Raw genomic sequence first — 19,827 nt, forward strand, 5'->3', positions numbered from 1 at the left:
CTAGAGTTTTTGTGACCATTTGGGTTCTAAACAGAATAAAAAGGAGAAGAACTCTCTAGTCTTTACAGCTTTTGACAAGTTTCAGTTGAAGCAATATGTGAACTAAGATTACTAAATGGTAGTCAAATAAGTAAAGGATATTAAGAGATGTCAAAGAGCAAAACAGGGATCCCATTCCTCCTGCCGTAGGTGTAAGCCAGCCAGCCACGATGATGTGCATGGTTCACTGTCCATCTGCTCTTTGGTTGATGGAAGAGTGTTAGTTCACGTAATGACACCAGTTCACGCTTGAAGCTTGGTCTTGAGACGTACTGTGATGTGTGTATAATCGAATCTAATTCTTCAATTAAAGACTCAGGAACTGCTTCCTGGATACTCCTAGTGGGTCCATTTTTGTGTCTTTAATTTAAAAATAAAAATACTGTCTCTGTTGTTCACCGGTTTGTATGCGATGGAACCGTAGATCTTCCTTATTTATATGGTACCACAGGATTTTCTTTTTCCATATTTTATTTAACTTGCCACGTGTTTGCAGCTAATGGGGTGATCACAGATTTAAATTAATGTACCATTTTGAACATAAACCCAATATACTCTGGGTAATACTTTTTTTTTGCGGGTCTGGCAATGGAACCCGGGCATTCAACCTCCGAGCCATTTTTTTTTAATTTAAAATAGGCAGGCACCCCTTGCCCTATTTTTTTTTTTTTTTGTTTTGTTTTGGTGGTACTGAGGTTCCTGGAAGCCCTTCTACCTCCGGGCTACACTCCCAGACTTACTTGATACTTTTTTTTTTTTTATTTGGAAACAGGGTCTCTAAAGCCAGCTCGGCTGGCTTCGAACCTGCGAACCTGCGTGATCCTCCTGTCTCTGTCTCCTAAGTGGGGATTACAAGCGTGTGCCACCACGCCCGGCCTTATTTTTTATTCTTTATTTTGAAACAGGGTCTCACTAAGTTGTGGAGGGCCTCACTAAGTAGCTGAAGCTGTCCATGAACCGCGATCCTCCTGTCTCAGCCTCCCAAATGTGGGGATTACAAGTGTGCGCCACCACGCCCATCTGGGTAATACTTTTTAAACTAATAACAATTAGTTTACAAATTTCTCCAAGTATGTCATCCAGGGAATGCAAGGTAGCAGGATTCTGCTTTTGACAACAGAAATGCTATTTTAACTTTCTTCCTGTCTTTTTTCCTTAACCAACAAAATGTGTGTTCTTCACTGTAATAAAGTATTGGGAAGGAGGACAATGAGGAGTCTGATAATATCCCCCTTCCTGTCCTGTGTCTTAGCAACCTGTTTAGCATCTTGGTCCAGCACTAGTCAAAGAAGGGCACTATGGATGGCAGTTGACATGATTTGATAAACATTTCAAGGGTCATTTTGTGGGAGACCCAGCTAAGTGTGTGATCTTAAGACTGGCTCCTCTGCATAAGCCTGTGTGCTTTTCCTCATTTTAGAGACTGGAAAAACTTAGATGGTAAACTACCTTCTCGAGTCAGTTAAATACCATTTCCTATAAATATTCACTGCGGCTAGTGACAGTGAATGACCTCAGCTGATGGGTCACTTCGCTTTAAATAAGAGATGCCATGAACCTTATAGGGAAAGTATGTGCCCTGGGAAAGTTGTATCAGTAACTCTACCTAGATCTAAATATGTATACGATTCTGTTACTAAGAGGAAACAAGGCTCGTTGTTGACAGTTGGGAAAATTAAAATGTCTCCCAATGCAACATGTCAAATGAAAAACTTATGTTTTACTGTTTTCCATGCATGTATGTACTTATTTTGAATAAAAATGAATCATCATGTTGTATCATATTTGCTTCACCTTAAATCATTTGTTTATATTGTCAAATTCTCTCTGAAAATACAATCATAGTGGCTGCATATTATTTATTGGCACGGGTTATTCACTGGCTGCTTATTTTTGGATATTTAGACTCTTATTTTGACTATTATAAACACTCTTGTCCTTTATTTTTGTGCTATGTTTTGTTTGTTTGTTTATTTGTGGGGTTTTTTTGCGGGTCTGGGGATGGAGCCCAGGGGCATTCGAACTCTGAGCTACACCCCCTGCCCTATTTTTTTATTCTTTATTTTGAAACCGGGTCTTACTGAGTTGCAGAGGGCCTCACTAAGTAGCTGAGGCTGTCCTGAGATGCTCTGGTCTCAGCCTCCCAAATGCTGGGATTACAAACATGCCTGCATGCGCCACCACGCCCGGCTCTTTGTGCTATATTTTTATTGTTTTCTCAATAGAGATTCATAAGCTGGGTATGGTGGCTCAGGGCATTCTACCTTCAGCTCTAATTTTTTTTTTTTTTTTTTTTTTTTTTAGTTTGAAACGAGGTCTTGCTAGGTTGATGAGAGTCTCACTACTTGCTGAGGTTATCCTCAAGCCTGTGATCCTCCTGTCTCAGCCTCCCAAGTATTGGGATTATAAATTGGCACCACCATGTCCAGCTAACAAATTTCTATTCTTTATAAATTACCCAATCTCAGGTATTTTGTTATAGTAACACAGACTGAGACATTCTTCTAATGAGCTGAGAAATAATTATATCTATGATATATATAAATATAAATACATAAATATATATCTTATACATACATGTATACATACATATAAGACTTTATATATAGCCTTGAAGGATATATAACTGTATATGTATATACATATACATACATATAAATTTTGTGTACATATATAATGGTAATACACTGTAGACCTTGTTCAGTTTTGCATTCCACATTTCAATACCTTTCTATATTGTCCTAAGAGACGATACTTCTGTTTTCTGCCTCTCTCTGCCTGCCATTATAAACCACACTGACAAGCACACTCCCCAGCGTATCACCTTTTAATTTCTTTGGAGTACAACCCGGCAGTGGAGTCGGTAGGCCACAGGGTGTTTTCATGGTCATTTCGACTAAGCACCGCCAGTGTGGTTTTTGTAAAGGCCATACTGATATTATGCATCTATCAATATTATGTTAGGGTTTCTACCCACATCCTCAATAATTGTTAGTACTATCTAACTTTCCAGTTTTATTAAAACGGTAATTTGGCTTTTTCCTCTGTGTTCTTTTGCCAATGCAAATGTTTTCATAGTCTGTCATCTACCTGTTAATTTGGGTCAAGTATCAAAAAAGATTCAGATGAGCGTAAGCATTAGCTTTCTCTCTTTCTTTCTTTCTTTCTTTCTTTCTTTCTTTCTTTCTTTCTTTCTTTCTTTCTTTCTCTTTCTTGTGTCTGGTACCAGGGATTATGAACCCAGGGCATTCTACCTCTGAGCTACACCTCCAGCCCTTTTAATAATATTTTATTTTGAAACAGGGTCTTGCTAAGTTACGGAGGCTGGTCTTAAACCTGCACTCCTTCTGTCTCAGCCTCCCAAGTACTGGGAATACAGATGTGGGATTACAAGCTGGCACCACCATGTCCAGCTAACAAATGTCTATTCTTTATAAGTTACCCAGTCTCACATATTTTGTCATAGTAATACAACATTTAAGAATTTAAGAATTTAACATTTAAGAAATGAGTGAACTGAGCCAAGTGTGGTGGTAAGTGTTTGTAATTTCAGTACTTGGGAGGCTGAGACAAGAGGATCACAGGTTTGAGGAGAGCCTCAGAAATGTAGTGAGGCACTCGGAAGCCTAGTGAGACCCTGTTTAAAAACAAAAATAAAATAGGACTGCAGGTATAGTTCAATCCCTGATACCAAAACAAAGAAGACTGAGAGAACTGCCAGCCCTCCCAGCCTGCAGATTGTTGTTTATATTGTCCTATTATTGTTTATCATTTATTAAGTGCTCATTACATACAAAGAAATATGCTAAGTAATTCACCTGTAATACACCATTTCATCCGCTCAGTAAGCTGGGGGAAGAACATACAATTATTAACCAAATATTTTGGAGAGGCAAAATGAGAATTGGAGTTAAGAACTGGCAGAACCAGCACAAGATACCAAGTTTGAAGCCTTTGCTTTTGGAAAAAGAACCTCGGGCTTTGCAAACTGAGCAGTCACTGGTCACCCAAGAGGGAAAACCTTCAGTAGAGAGTTAGGAATTGAAATAATCTGGGTGGAAGTTAAGTCATACATAAGAAAATGGAAGTGGTACATGCAACTACCACTTTCACAGGTTGACGGTGAAACAGGAAAGACATTGGAGGAAAGAAATTTAAATACATTTTGTTGTATTCATATTTTGCAGTCAATGCATCTGGAATATATATGTAGGATAAGAAGAGATAGAGTGGAAAGGAAGAATTAAGGTGCCAAAAAAGAAAAGAGCAAATAGAAGAAGGTCCTGAAATTGGGGAGAGAGTAAAAATTCAAGAGCCCCTGAAATGATTAACCTGAAGAAGGTTAACACTTATAGGAGAATCAAAGGAGAGAATCTAGCTAGGCGTGGTGGCGCACGCTTGTAATCCCCGCGCTTGGGAGTCTGAGACAGGAGGATCTCGCAGGTTCGAGGCCAGCCTCGGCTACTTAGTGAGGCTCTCAGCAACTTAGTGAGACCCTGTTTCCAAGTGAAATATAAAAGAGTTCTGGGAGTATAGCCCTGAGGTAGAAAGCCCCTGGATTCCACCCCCAGTACCACCAAAGCAAACAAACAAACAAAAAAAAAAACAAAACAAACAAACCAAAACAACAAAGAAGAGAATCTTGGGCAAAAACACAGCTGATCTGGGTAGGTAGCAGTAGAGCACTTAAGGGACCATGTTGCAGTAAACTATTTTCTTAGCAAATTGTGAGGTAAGGCTCTATGCTCCAAGTCACTATGGCAGAAATGGAAAATGTTTGCAATGGGTTCTGTAGGGAAGGAGATGGTGAGTTGATTAAAAGGAGGGGGAAAGAAAGATACTGAGCAGTAGAAAACAATGTTAAGGCCAAACTATCAGTCAGGCTTTAGCTGTGAGGAATAGATACCACTTCATCTTAAGCAGAGGGAGGCTGACTCCAGGTGAACACTTGCATATCTTTGGAAAGGCTGAAGTAACAGACTCTAGGCTGAACTTCTAGGAATGACTTCCCAAGGCACCCTGCAGAACTAGCCTGCCTGGGCAGATGTGACCCCCACACTCAAGAAAGGGGAGAAAAAGAAAGGCGGCAGGGAACCACAGACTTTAGGAATACACTGCCTCAACTGCACACCACTATTGGCTCTGGAGAAGCACCATTTCTCCTAGATTCTCTCCAGCAGAGAATAAATGACCCACACCTGTGCCACCTGGTTTCAGCCAGGATCTGAGCAGTAATCTACCATGGCTAAGACAGATAGATAGCACACATACATTCTAAGTTACAACAGAAAGAGAAACCAGCTTAATTCTCCTTCCCCTCTCCAGTGAAATCAGTGGTCTGTGGCCAAAAGTAGAGAAAATGGATAGTTTGATGTAGAAGGTAAGGGGTGGGGAAGACATCAAGATGCCCCACAGGATCACTATAGAAATGATGGATGCTGTGGTCTAGACTAAGCATGTAGTCGGTGGTGGCCAGGAGAAATCAATGAAATACGAGGGTAGGGATATGCCAGATGAGCATGCTATTGATAATTCCCACTTTGGTCTTGAAAGGCAAGGAAGGAACACAGTGAGTAGATGACATCACAAGGTATATAGTATTTGTGTTTGAAGAAGAGAGTTCTTAATGCTTTCAAGTACAACAAGCTTGTCATCACGCTAGGACAAATCGATGTCTTGTATGCCTATCGGGAGAAACTAGGTCAAGGTGCAATGCTCCAGCATCTACCAGAGCAATCACACTTTAGGAGAACTTAATCTTGGGGATCTGTGCATGCATATTAAAGACAGAAAGGAAGAGGGAAACATTAACACTCATTTGGGTACAAATATTATAAATAAATATTATAAAGTGTTTGGTGTGTACATATCTGTATGAATGAGATTTATAGGCAAATCATGGGCCATTTCAAAAAAGGATAAATGTTTAAAAGTACGTTGACATTGTTGTAAAGTCCTTCTGATGCAGTTTAAAAAAAAAACAACAATGGTGGATGCCCACAAGAAATTTAACATGTTTTATGCATTCAATTCATATTTATACAGCTAAGAAGAGTGTACAGTCTTCAGAGTCAACCTATTAGCATTTCTCCTTAGGTTTTTTTTTCTGTTTCCTACACAAGACATCCTGTTTTGTTTCTAATTCATCTGGGGATGGGGAAGGAAGGAAGGAAGGAAGAAGGCTTTAGATTCTTCAGATGCCTAGGATTTGACATGGGATGTAGCTTTCCACTTCCTGGTGTCTTCCCAGCAGATGCCTGAGCCATGACTTCACTGAATTCCAGTTGTATGTCGGCAAATCTCTCCTTTTGTAAGATTTCCCTTTATCTCTGAAAAGAGGCAGTGAAGTTTGCTTTCTGCCAGGCTGCTTTGATTTCCTCCCAGTGCCTCCAACGTCAACAGAGCACTCTAGGGGCAGTTCTCTGTGTTGTGTCGCTCAAAGAAAATAAAGAAGCGTATGCAGGTGGAAATCAGGAGAGGGGCTACATCTTCTCCCCAACACCTCTTTAAAAGTTCCAGTGCATGATTAGAAGATTACTGCATGGTTATATGGAGACTATTGCTCTAAAGACTTGGGGGTGTTCAACAATATGCACTGAAAAGAAAATAAATCCTGTTTATGTGACAGAAAAATAAGGACACACTTTTATTTTAAATACTAGGACTCCACTCTTTTGGTAAGTACTACAGGGGGGGGGGGAGAGTTCTTAAAGGGTGATTGCTCCTTTAAAGGGAAAGATCACAAACAAACACAGGGAACAAATTGCTGCCTTTGGAGAATATGGAGAAATCCCTGTGGAATGGGATTGTCCAACCCAAACCTGTTAGTTACAGAGCTATGCATTTCTTTAGTCATCTATAAAAATAAAAAAATCTGTCCGTAGGATGGTTACTAGACAATCCATCTGGTGGCCCTGGATCCTCAGAATTCAATAGGTTTGGGGGTGTTATTGTTTAAGGGATTGCTGTTATTTAAACTCTGATGTTTGGTGTCTACACTGATGTAAGATGACGGTCCAAGCTAACTCAGAGAATAAGAACACGCAGGTGGGAGAAGTGAGGAAAGCTGGTCTCCTTTGACAGATGTGCAGTCCCGGGTTAACTTCTCATTAGCAGTCAGCTCACATCTCATTCCCATTAAGAGTATTCCGTTTTCTTTGTCTAAAGTGTTGAGTGGTTATGAATAGTAAGGATAGACTATCTGTAATTATTTTTTAATTATTAATGGTTTTGTTAGATCCTTTCACTTTTACATTACATTTCTGTTAATGTAAGTTAAATCAAAATGTACTTCAGTTTCCAAGCGGTTCCCCAATGTATTTTTCATTCTTTCATAACAGTGCTTCAGATTTCTGTGGGTTGTCTATGAAAAAATTTGCCTGTATGGAGTCCCCCTCCCCAGTCTAACACAGTCAGGTGACCGTGTGGTGATAGGAATCCACTGACCACAGCATTAGCCATCGTCAAACTTCTAAAGTTCCCAATGGTACCCAATGTCAGAGCATCTTTAACGGAATGCAAGAGCATCTCTTTTGTGTGGTACCCGCAGATGAGAGGTCTTCCAGCAGTTTATACGCACTGAGATTTTCAGTTTATTAGAAAGTAGAGGAGAGGAGAAATGAATGTGTTTGTTTGAAAGGAACAACTATCAGAGGATGGAACTAGTATCTAGAGTTTGTGGTCCAGCTAAGTACCTGGAAGAGTTGTTTAGTCAAAACAAACACTTAGTCCTTAGTCACTGCGATGACATTGACACTCAAGAAAAAAAACTTCCCTGGAAAGAAGAAATAGTAAATAGTCAACCGTTCAATGTCCCCATCACCAGCAAAATGGCCCTTTTTCTGGTGCAAGACTCCCTCAGAAAAATAGTCCTGGCTTGGATTTACTAAGAGGCCCGATTGCGATCTGGTTTCAAGCAACTCACACAAATTGAAACAACAGCTTGGTTTAATGACAGAGGGACTAGGATGAGACTTTTGCATTCCTTTACTACTCAGCCCCAGGGAGTCCTGTCTGAAAAGTTCCCGGATCCTCCGTGGGAAGTGGAAAGGGGCGGGAGCCCGCAGGGGGAAGCAATTCCTGGGCTGAGGTCAAGGCTGGTGGAACCTCCAGGAACCTACTAGGGGAGCCAAAAGCATAGTTAACACATGCGGCACCGGACACAAAAGCTACTAAAAATGACTGGATAAATTATGCAGAGGGATTTCTGGATTTCTTTCAAGTAATTAAGTTTCGATTTCTTGCATTTATTTTAGTTCCAGGAAGTGCAAGGCGCCACGGATTGGAAAAAAAAAAGTCTCCATTGATTATTCCAACACTTTAAGTTTGATTTCGTGACTGGACTTAACTTTGAGAAGAGGTAAATAAATACAGGGACCAAAGGACATTCTCTACTGCGAACAGGAACAGTTTCTTTGGGGGGTCAAGAAGCAGGGGGGGCTCCTCTCACCTCCAAGGGGCACGGAGAAGGGGAGGAGAAAGCTTGGTGTGTGCATGTCTGAGCGAGTGTGCCGGAGTGTTAGCGCAAGCCTTGTGTGTGTGTGTGTGTGTGTGTGTGTGTGTGTGTCGGGGTGTAAATGTGCGAATTTGCATCTCTGCCCTCTGGAGAGCTCGGACTTGAGCCCTCCCCCCTCCCCAATCCCCGGGGCAGATTTTAGTTTCTTGGCATCTGTCGTGTGTGTCCCCCAGGTGAGGCCACATTAGTGAGTCCTATCAGCTGTGAGAGTCCTGGTCACGCTCAATCTCTGCTGAGCGGATTCCTGAGGTCGCCCAAGAAGCCTTAAAGGCATACAGCTGGGCGGGGGGCTTCGGGCATTTCGCACCCCCTCCACTCTCCTCCCTCCACCCGGACGACAGAACCCTTGCCTTCCTTTGTAGGATACCGCCCTCATTTCTAGTCGGCCATCCAGAATTCCCTCTACAGAGCCCTATGCGGCTAGTTTGGTGACTACAGGCCCCTGGCCCAGGTGCATTTCTCTCCTAACCCCAGAAGATATCTGCCTGGCTTTGACCCAAGGGAGGTTGTGAGCTCAGATTTCACTCCAGAAGGGCCTGGGAACTGCCAGGTGTGGAGATTTCTGAAGACTTCTTGCACTGGAAGGTTGGAAGTGAGCTGCGGTTCAGAAGTCACTAGAAGGAAGGTGCCTGGTATCTCTGGGCAAAAGGGAGGCTCCCTTTCACCTCTAGGCAGGGAGCTTGGGGCACGAGGGAAGCCAGGGCAGAGGGAAAGTTATTACAGGAGGGTAGCGGAAAGACACAGCTGGGCGTGGTGGCACGCGCTTGTAATCCAGTACTTGGGAGGCTGAGACCAGAGGATCGAGTTCCCAGACAGCCTCAGCTACTTAGTGAGGCCTTCTCCAACTTAGTGAGACGCTCTTTCAAAATAAAGAATAAGAAAAAATAAGGCTGGGGAGGCAGCTTGGAGGTAGAATGCCCCTGGGTTCCACCCCCAGTTCTGGGGAGGGGTGGGGGAGAAGAAGAAAGGAAAGATATTTAGGTAAAATGCACCAAAATCTCCTGGGGAATAGGCCCTTTTCTTAATAAGGTCAGGAGTGCCCCCCTTCCCTGACACATCAGTCTGTGGCTGGGTCTCTGGGAGTCCCCAGAAGTCTCAAGTTCAGGGGTAATTTCCCCCTTCCTCTTCTTTTTTCTTCTCTGGAATAGCTGAGGCTGTGGAGGATTTTAATCCTTCTCCCCCTATCCCTAGCCTGCCTCAAGCTGGGACCGCCCGGAGAAAGAGCTCAGGGTGTTGATCCTTGTGAAATCTGAAGCAGATTGGCTGATCTTGAAATCCCCACATCACTGCAAATAGGATGAGGGGAATCTATCCTCTCCACTTTTCCTCCACCAAGCTCTGTCTACTCGAGAGGGAAATGGTGCCTGGACAGCACCAAATCTGTCTTTTGAGAAATCTTTCTTGTAGTCCAATTCAATTCGGTTTGAAATACAAAGAAACCACGCTGGCCTTAATAGATTAAATTTTTATGCAACACATTAGGTCCGGTAAAATATGAATGCACCGCTTAAAATTTTAATAGTAAATTTAAGGACCCAGGGACAAGGAGAAGATAGTCATTTCTCCCTTCAGGTTGGTTTTGGTCGAAGGTCCATTTCTTGGTGAGGGGCAGCCTACTGCCAGGACCCCCATTGCTGGGAAGCTTTGGTGGACTCCTCCTCGCAGGAGGGAGGCAGTTTACAGCTGTCAGCATCTGGCATCCAGGCAGAAGGGACAGAGCTATTGTCAAACAAAGAGGCTTGGCCAGGAAAGACAGCTCCTCCAGCAACCTCACCGTGGATACAGTTCCCTCCCCTCTGCTTTTTAAAAGCCACTTCTCGCTTTGGTTTTGCCCCTTTATTTGGGAGCGTTGGTAGGCACTGGGGCTCAAGTGCAGATCGGGACTTGGGCACACGAGGGTTATGTTGAGGTCACAGGAAACAGCTTTCCAATCGGGAACATTGGCTTCCACTCCTTGAGTTTATTGACAACTTTCCGGTTGTTTAGATGGCCCTGGCTAACTAGGGGGCTGGAGTCTTTCTTCCTCGGAAGGGAAGGCGGCTTTCACATTCGCTGGAGCACTTTGCAGCAATGCCTGTGGGCAAAACCGAAATGTGTTTTATTGATATCACCGCAAGGACGTTGGTATTCTGGACACTCCTGAAGGGAGAGATTGCAAGATTGCAAGTCGCGGTGATGAAAAAAGAATTGCCTTTTCCCTCTAATGCAACACAATCACTATTGTTCATTTTTCACTCTGAGTGGGAAAAGAAGTCTGGCTTTGACTTGACTTTTTAAAAATGCATGTGTTTCTAGGGGGAAGGAAATAAAGGTAAATAAACTCTTGGATCGCCCTACAATCATGTACTAATTTACCTCAACTCAAAAATTAAAAAAAAAAAGATTTGCACTTTTCCCTGCCTGGAATTAGAGAAATGAGAAATATCTGAGGGATGAAAAAAGTCGTATTAAGGTTAATTTAGTGGCATATGGATTTTAATCATCAGAAAAAAATATTCTCAAATGCATGTTCTTACAACAGTTTTAGTCAACTAATTTCAACATCAAACAAAGTTTTGTCCAGTCACTTTAAGAGTGCCCTCTCTATTTCATGAATTTATTATACTACCTTATTTACCATATGAAGTGGTGACAAGTGTTTAGCATTTTGGAGATCAGTTGTCAGTTGCTATTAAAATCAAGATTAATTCATATTAACGATATGCATTTCTCAATACTCCCCGGTGACAACATACATTAAAACAACTATTGCAAGTAATTAAGCTCAATGAAGGAGGAGGGGACAAGGAGAGATTCAAAACACCCCAAATATTTGATTTTGCAATTCAAGTTCAGCAGACTGTTGCCACAATAATGCTTGGGAAACTCCTGAGGGTTTGCTTTTGACTTTACATGTAATTAGGTACCTAATGAAAGAGAAGAATTTTTTTCCCATGTGGTTTTTCTCCTTGATATTCTTGCGCCATTATTTAAACACATAAACACACTATTTAGGAACTGTAATACCCCAAAGTTTCTCCTCTGATTCGCTTGCTATATAAATCTGGGGGAATTTGGTAGATGAAGACATTTGCCTTCCTCTTACTTTTTTTTTCCCCCTCCATTCTCACTTTGGTCCTTTGGCCCTTTTGTAGAAAACACGCCCAAAATATATTTTATGGATTTTTATTAGGCTTGTGAGATGCTCAACAGTTTATACCAATTAGACCATCCAAAGCCTTTTGAAGATTAAGCAAATTGGACAACCCTTGTTAATTAGAACATAATTTGAAGTTTGAAATTATATCACTGATGAAGTGGTCTAATTAGTATGACGATATGTTAATGGGCCAGTGAGACACAGCCGCGGCAGCGGAGTTTGGCATGAACCTCTCCAAGGCTTGCATGAACACCCTCCCTCCTATACCGACATTAATAAAAGATTTCTATAGACTTCAGCCTTTCCACGACGACACACAATTTATAGTACACACGATGCATTAGCCCATCGTGCTGTTCAATGTTTTCACTATTATGAAAACTAATAAATTCGTCAAGCTGAATTAAGCATACAAATCAGATGAGGCATAGCAGATTACACAGTGAAGCGCGGTGTCTCCCAAGCCTAAATGAAATTTCAATCTAATAATTCCTTCCTGGCCCAGTCATAATTTGTTTAGAGATGTTGTTCTACTTCTTTCAAAGCGCTATTCGCGCTGTAATTAAATGATACTCAAGCTTTTAACTTTGATTTATTTCATTTCGTGAAGCTTGAGACAGCGAGAGCGGCACAATGTTACTTTTTTTTTTTCCTTGAAAATTACCCTAGCTGTTGTTGAGGTAGAAATTAAGCACCTTAAGCACTTACTTGAACGGTCCGGTTCAAGCCTCGTCGTTCATGTCAACACCCCCTCTCCCTGTCCCACGCCCAGGCTTCTGCAGGCCGCCTCACTCGGGAGCACTGCTTGTAGGGGATCCCCTTCGGCTACTATTTATTATTTTCCTCCACCGAGGGGCAGAGAAAGGCAAGCCTGAGAGCGGCGGAGGAAGCCAAAGGGATTTAAGTACCATGGACAGAACCCGCCGCGCGCTCCCGCCGCCGCCTTTGCTGCACTTCGGAGGACCACGCTCCGGACTTGAGCCCGTCCCGCCTAGCCGAGGTCAGGGGTGGGCCCCTCTCGCCAGTGCCCCGCGGGGCTTCCGGGTGCTGGCCCCCCGAGGGTGCCCCCTCCCACGCTCCTTTCCACTCGGTTTTTGTTCCAGCGCGCGCCCCAGCGCCTCTCAAGCCTGCCGCCTGCGCTCGCACCTGCTCGCCTTCCCCAAGCGCCCAGGGCCTGCACCTGCTCCCGGTCCACCCGGCCCGAGTTGGGCCACCCGCGGGGTCCTGCGCCCGGGTCGCGGGGCCTTCTCACCCTTGCGCGCACCCGGCGCCTTCAGTGACCTGGGGAGGCGAGACAGCAGCTCCCGAAATAGAAGATGGAAAGAGATGGGGGAAGCGAGAAGAAGAGGAAGACGATGCGCTTGGGCATGTGTGCGCGCACATGTGTGCATCTGCGTGTGTGCCTCTGTGTGCGCGTGTGGAGGGGGTAGTTGTGTCCTTCGTTTGCAACTGGAACTAAGAGTGTGTGTCCACTTCCAGGAAAAGTCGTCTGCATTGGGACAAAAGTGTGGGCAAGTGTCAGCTAAAAATAGTCTCCCTGGGCTCGGAGCGGAGGAGGTCGGAGTGGAGACGAGCGGGGCCGGGGCCAACCCCGAGGGGCGCGTGGATGCCGTTGTGGGGGTGACAGTCGGCAGCACATGCGCGCTGCGCTTCCAGCCCTCCTCTTCCTCTGCCAGTTGCCCTTTCTTCCTTTGATTGTCGCTAATGAAGAATAATAAACCGGGGGCAGGGGTTGCCAGCGGATCCTCCCAAGATCCAACTCACATTGTATTGGATACAGCGCGGAGGAGGAGGAGGAGGAGGAGGAGGAGGAGGAGGAGGAGGAGGAGGAGAAGGAGGAGGAGGAGGAGGGGGGAAAACCGGGAGGCTAGGGGAGTGTGCGTGTGTGCGTGTGTGTGTGTGTGAGTGTGTGTGCGCGTGTGCGTGTCTGTGTGTGGGGAGGAGTATACGAGGCGGGGGGGGGGGAGAGTCGCATGCGCACAGGAGACCCGAGCAGACTCTGCGGCTGTCCAATCCGCTGAGAGCTGCGAGAAATCGAGTGAGAGAAAGCCCCGCAGCCCCGCCGACCCATGTCTTTTCTGCACCGGGCTCCCGCCGGGCCGAGGGGGCGCCGAGCCGGAGCGCCGACCTCCGCGCGCATCTCGGCCGGAGCTCGGAGCCGCGCGGAGGAGCCGGGGTGGCCGCAGCGCCCGGCGCCCTGGGCAGCGGCCGGGAGCAGGGGGTCGGGGTCGCCGGAGCGCAGGGGAGGGGCGGGCCTGGTGGGGGCGGAGGCCTGGAATTTAGAAGTGCGCAGAAAGCCAGGGGAGGAGACGGCCAGGTAAGAGGCGCTCGAGTAGTCCAGGGAAAATCGCACCCAAGGCTGCTTTGGGCCGCAACTTTATTTGGGAGTTTCTTTTCCCAGTGGGGTGGAGACGCGGCCGAAGCGGCGGGAGGGGCTGGAGGCTGGCCCTGGGGCGACCCGGCTGGCTGGGTGGGGTGGAGCTGGGCGCGCAAGTGAGTAGGAAGCGCCGGGGAGGGGCGGCGACGCTGAGCGGGCGGGGGCCGGGAGGAGGTGGGCGCGGTGGGGGAGCGGGGGGCGGGGGCCTGGGGAGCAGAAGGGACCTGAGCCTGGGTGGGGGGAGCAGAGCGGGAGGGGGGCGACGCCAGAACCCGGGCGGGAGCCGGCGCTTCCCGGCTGGGTAGGAGGCGGCGGGCGCGGGGGAGGGCGGGCGGGCGGGGGGCGCGGGGGCAGGCGCGGGGAGAGGGGACTATAACTCCGCGGCCTCGAGGAGCCGGGGCAGTTCGGGGCGCTGAGGTCTGCAGCCCGCGCCACCCAGAGCCCAGCCTCAGCTCGGCTGGCGGCGGAGACCGGGGAGGAGGAGCGCTTGGAGCCGGGACGCGGGACCCCAGCCGGGAGGCGGCGGTGGGTGAGCGCAACTTCGGACAGCCCTGCCGGACTCTCGCTCCCGCCGAGCGCCCTCGGGAGGTCCCGGCAGCCGGGGCCCGAGAGTGCGCCCTCCGCGTGCGCCCGGCGGGCGGGAAGATGATGATGATGTCCCTGAACAGCAAGCAGGCGTTCAGTATGCCGCACGGCGGCAGCCTGCACGTGGAGCCCAAGTACTCGGCCCTGCACAGCGCGTCGCCCGGCTCCTCCGCGCCCGCCGCGCCCTCGGCCAGCCCCCCGGGCAGCTCCAGCGCGGCTGGCGGCGGCGGCGGCGGCCGGAGCAGCAGCTCCAGCAGCAGCGGCAGCAGCGGCGGCGGCGGCGGCGGCGGGGGCTCGGAGGCGATGCGGAGAGCTTGTCTTCCAACCCCACCGGTGCGTATTTCTGCATAATCACCGCTTAAAGGCACATTTTGACAGCCCCCTTTATCTGCTTGATGTTTTTTTCATGCCTGCACAGCAAATCACTCCACACCTCCAACCAATTTCCAGCCCCCCCCCCCCCGCTCTCTTAAGTATTCAGCGGGTCTTGTCTTTCATATTAATTTTTATGACCTGGGATGTTGCCTGTGCGCGTGTCGGTGTTGTGTTGTGTTGGGTCTGCACGCTTGCTGCCCTCTCCTCTTCCTCCCACGCTCTCGGCTTCTCTCGGCGGCTCCCTCGCCTCCTCTTCGCCTCGGAACTGCGGGATTATTGTCATTATTACTATTTTAACGTTCTGGGGATGTGGTAGGCGCGGTGGCAGTGTGGAGCACTGGGCCGGGGCTTTCCGGAGAGCGCGCGCACAAATTCCCTGCTGAACGTAATGTGTGCCTTCTACTTGCAATTGCAGAGCAATATATTCGGCGGGCTGGATGAGAGTCTGCTGGCCCGCGCCGAGGCTCTGGCCGCCGTGGACATCGTCTCGCAGAGCAAGAGCCACCACCACCACCCGCCCCACCACAGCCCCTTCAAGCCGGACGCCACTTACCACACCATGAACACCATCCCGTGCACGTCGGCCGCCTCCTCGTCCGTACCCATCTCGCACCCGTCCGCGCTGGCCGGCACGCACCATCACCACCACCACCACCACCACCATCACCACCAGCCGCACCAGGCGCTCGAGGGCGAGCTGCTGGAGCACCTGAGCCCCGGGCTGGCCTTGGGCGCCATGGCTGGCCCCGACGGCGCGGTGGTGTCCACACCCGCCCACGCGCCGCACATGGGCACCATGAACCCCATGCACCAGGCCGCGCTCAGCATGGCCCACGCGCACGGGCTCCCCTCGCACATGGGCTGCCTGAACGACGTGGACGCCGACCCGCGGGACCTGGAGGCGTTCGCCGAGCGCTTCAAGCAGCGACGCATCAAGCTGGGGGTCACCCAGGCGGACGTCGGGTCCGCGCTGGCCAACCTCAAGATCCCCGGCGTGGGCTCGCTCAGCCAGAGCACCATCTGCAGGTTCGAGTCGCTCACCCTGTCCCACAACAACATGATCGCGCTGAAGCCCATCCTGCAGGCCTGGCTGGAGGAGGCGGAGAAGTCCCACCGCGAGAAGCTGACCAAGCCCGAGCTCTTCAACGGGGCGGAGAAGAAGCGCAAGCGCACGTCCATCGCGGCGCCGGAGAAGCGCTCCCTGGAAGCCTACTTCGCCATCCAGCCGCGGCCCTCCTCCGAGAAGATCGCCGCCATCGCCGAGAAGCTGGATCTTAAGAAAAACGTAGTGCGCGTCTGGTTCTGCAACCAGAGGCAGAAACAGAAAAGGATGAAATATTCCGCCGGCATTTAGGAGACCCTTGGCCTCCCCAGGGACGGCCCTCTCTCTCCTAGACCCCTCTTTTCTCCCCCACCCCCTCCCTCTCCTGCCTCTTTTCTGTCCATTTTTTTGGAGACCCGAAAGAATTCCAGTAAATGTGAATCCGGAGAAATGGAGGATTGAAGAGGGAGCGAGCGAGCGAGCGAGCCCAAGCCAGTGAGAATGTGAACCGGTTTCTCCAAGTACAGAAAGACAAAAGATGGGATTTGTTAAGTGGTGGCAAAGTTGTCCCTTTTAAGGCCACCTCGGCTTCCTCAGAGGAAGAGCAGAGCCGGCTGTTTGCAGGAAGGCAGAAGAGACAGCCTTTAAGGGTCGGCAAGATCGAGCAAGTAAGATTTGTTTTTATTCTTACAGACATCACCCTTGTTCAAGTTTAAAAGTACACTTTGCAGCTATTTTTCAGACATAGAAATTGATTCAGGACTGAAACTTTAAACTAGAGTTGATGCTTAATGTGATAGAGACATCTCTAAAGTATTTTGAATTAAAAAAAGATGGCAGATTTTCTGCATTTACACTGTATATTATATATATATATTTTTATTGTGGTTCTTACCCAATTCTCCCTTCTCCGAAGTGTTAATGCTCACTAAAGGAGTTGCGCCTGCTGTGTTCACTGATCTTGAAAGCTATTATTAGATTATTGCAGAACAGCCCTCTGTAAATTATTAATTTATTGCTCTAGCAACTTAATTTTGTGCACAGTCTAATTAACGAAACTTCTTTAGTCTAAAAGAAGTCCGGGAAAAACGTATAGCTAGTGATGTGCAGAAAATATTGTTTGATGAGTTTACTGAAATTTCACAGCTTTCCTCTTCTGCTGCGTTCCTTTCGGTCCATTTGTATATTCTCACTTTGAATGAAAATTGTTTTCTCTTTGTTGTTGTTGTTGCTTTTTTTCCCCCTTTACTGGTAGTGTTCTGATTTGTGAGTTGGCACTCAGTAATGGATGTCTTAATCGTGTGTAGACCTGATTCACTGTCCAAGTATTGTTTACTTTGTTACATAGTTAATGGGGATTCCCACATTGTCCTCACTTCACACACAGTGCTCTCACACTCATCCTTACTTGTCTACACACACACACACACACACACACACACACACACACACACACACACACTTCTAACAAGAGAGGAGAAGCAATGGGAAGTCTGACCAACACGGTTTCATTTTCTAGGGTTAGGTGTGTTTTCCACTTGGTGCTTGCCCTTCCAGATCCTAAGATTTCACCACCGGGGTATTTCAATCTTCCTGTTTTCAATCACTTTCTTGGTTACATTTTTACACTTGTAGGAACCCTTCAGTTCTTCCCTTTGAAGGTTGGTTTGTAGAAAATGAATTTAAAGTATAAGAAAGACAGTGCACTGCTTGTAAAATTCACATCGTTGGGTAGAATTCTTTTGGAACAAAAATAATTAGGTACACGATGACTGGTACCTTATCTCTTGTAAATATTTCATTTAAAATGATGCACATACAGGTATATTCTTACAAATTTTGCTGTATTGCTGTTCCATCTGAGGCTCTCTAAAGTCTAGAGTTCTGTATATGACCTGGTTTCTTGTTTTTGTTAATAGATGGTTTATTTACTATGGCAATGTATTATTTTGGTGTTGTTTGATTGTCTTTAATTGAAGAAATGACTTTAATGTTTTATTGGCAAAGTATGCTGTTTTTCATTAAAAATATGCTATTAATATTAAATGGCTTTAAAATGTGGTGCTGTTTTAATCATTTATGTGGGAATTATTTTGGCAGGGGATTTTTAAAGGCAACGCATTTTGAGGGTGTATAGTGAGTGGTTGTTATCAAAATATGGCTTAGATTTAGTAGGGAGTGTTTCTCTGGGAAAGTATCAAAGAGCAGGACTTACAACAGCATTTTAATGGCCAGTGATCATCCACAGGGTACTTTGCTTTTCTGCTCAGATGAAATCATATTTGGCTCCAAATACCTCCCTCGTATTCCTTTCTCCAGAGCTGCAGTGGTTCTGCAAAGAGAATCTTTGTAAGCGGCGATATTGGATGGAAATTATTTCACATTCCCTTCATTCTCCCCTGGGTGAAGAGACCAAATGAACTTAGCTCACTTCTCAGAAGCACTGGGAGACTGGCTGTGGCAAGTGCCAAGTCCTGGGTGGGGGAGCAGGGTGCTGTGGTGGAGGCCTAGGGGCTGCTCAGTCCACTTACCACTCCTGGGAAGCAGTGACCCAAGCCAGAGCAGATTGCTGGGGCAAAAATGTCCCCCTTTCTGTGAATCAATCTGACACCAGAGTTGATGACAATCTAACACTGATCCCAGCACTGGCTCAGGGAAATTCTGCCCATTTGACGCAGACTTTGATTTATTTTTTTTTAATCCTAGTTTAAAGACACTTTCCCACCCTCTCAATAACTTGTAGATTGAGAAATATGTTAGGTTTTCAAAGTTTATATTTCCAGGAAGATTATGATTTAGATAATCACATTACAAACAGTTCCCACTATGAATAAATAGGTAGGAGAACACTAAATCTATACATCAAACAAAAGAGAGCAGCCGGGTTATCCTTACGGGGAATTCTGCTAACCTGAAGTGTGACCCTTTGATACAAAATTGTCTTGGGATATTTTTTGTTTGTTTGTTTTGGGAGGAGATTAGGAAAGAGCCCATGAGTCAAGGGGAATTACTGTAGTAGCTCAATTTGGGCTTAAATGTTGTTGGAAAACTGGTTATAATTTCCAATTTAACAAAAGTAGTTGTGAAAGTTGGACAGAGAATGGATGGAGGGATCTTTCTATGACTGAAATACAGAAGACACCTCAAGAACAAAATTCAAGTGTCCACTTAGAAATAATGAGATCCATTTCATAGATGCCTGAGAAAACACCCAAAGGTAGGATTTATTAAAAAAAAAGAATTGTGAATGCAAATTAGTCATATTTACTATTTAAGTTTATCCCTATTATTAGGAGGCTGAAAATCCCTTCTTTTTTCTCTATTCTTAGATTCAGTTTTCCTGGAAGTCTTTTTCAACAGCCAACCTCCTATCTCAATTTGCTGCCTACTGATTTCAGCACCATGGCTAGTAGCCACAGTTGTCAGCCCTCCTCCAAATAGTTCTAACCAGTTAAAGAACTTTCTGCTCCTCTCCACCCATCCCCTGGGTGGAGAAAATGAATGAAATAACTTGACTGGGTAACAGATCAGACTTGCTGGTCTAGGATAAAAATGATCTTTAATAAATAATACCTTCCTCTTCTCATAGTGGGGCTTACTGAAGGGGTAGGGTATGTGGTCAAGAGAAAGGTCAGTTAGTTGGAAGCAAAACAGACAAGTATGCTAGTCTCTTATTTCTTCAAATATGGCAACTTTAAGTGAAGAAACCTTGTCAGAAAAGTAGTAGGAGTTAAAAGATATGTTGAACAAAAATA

General features: G+C 46.4%; 1 protein-coding gene across 1 annotated transcript; it reads left to right on the top strand.

The window, feature by feature from the left end:
- Window positions 1-14,715: 14,715 nt before the first annotated feature.
- Window positions 14,716-16,384, top strand: POU4F2 (POU class 4 homeobox 2; the record flags this gene model as incomplete). Its single annotated transcript, XM_080697994.1, has 2 exons — window positions 14,716-14,988; window positions 15,446-16,384. 2 exons carry the CDS (start codon window positions 14,716-14,718, stop codon window positions 16,382-16,384), a joined length of 1,212 nt encoding a protein of 403 aa, XP_080554120.1.
- Window positions 16,385-19,827: the final 3,443 nt, after the last annotated feature.

The sequence above is a fragment of the Muscardinus avellanarius genome (assembly GCF_963383645.1).
Source record: "Muscardinus avellanarius genome assembly, chromosome: 6".
In the NCBI taxonomy this organism is placed as follows: Eukaryota; Metazoa; Chordata; class Mammalia; order Rodentia; family Gliridae; genus Muscardinus; species Muscardinus avellanarius.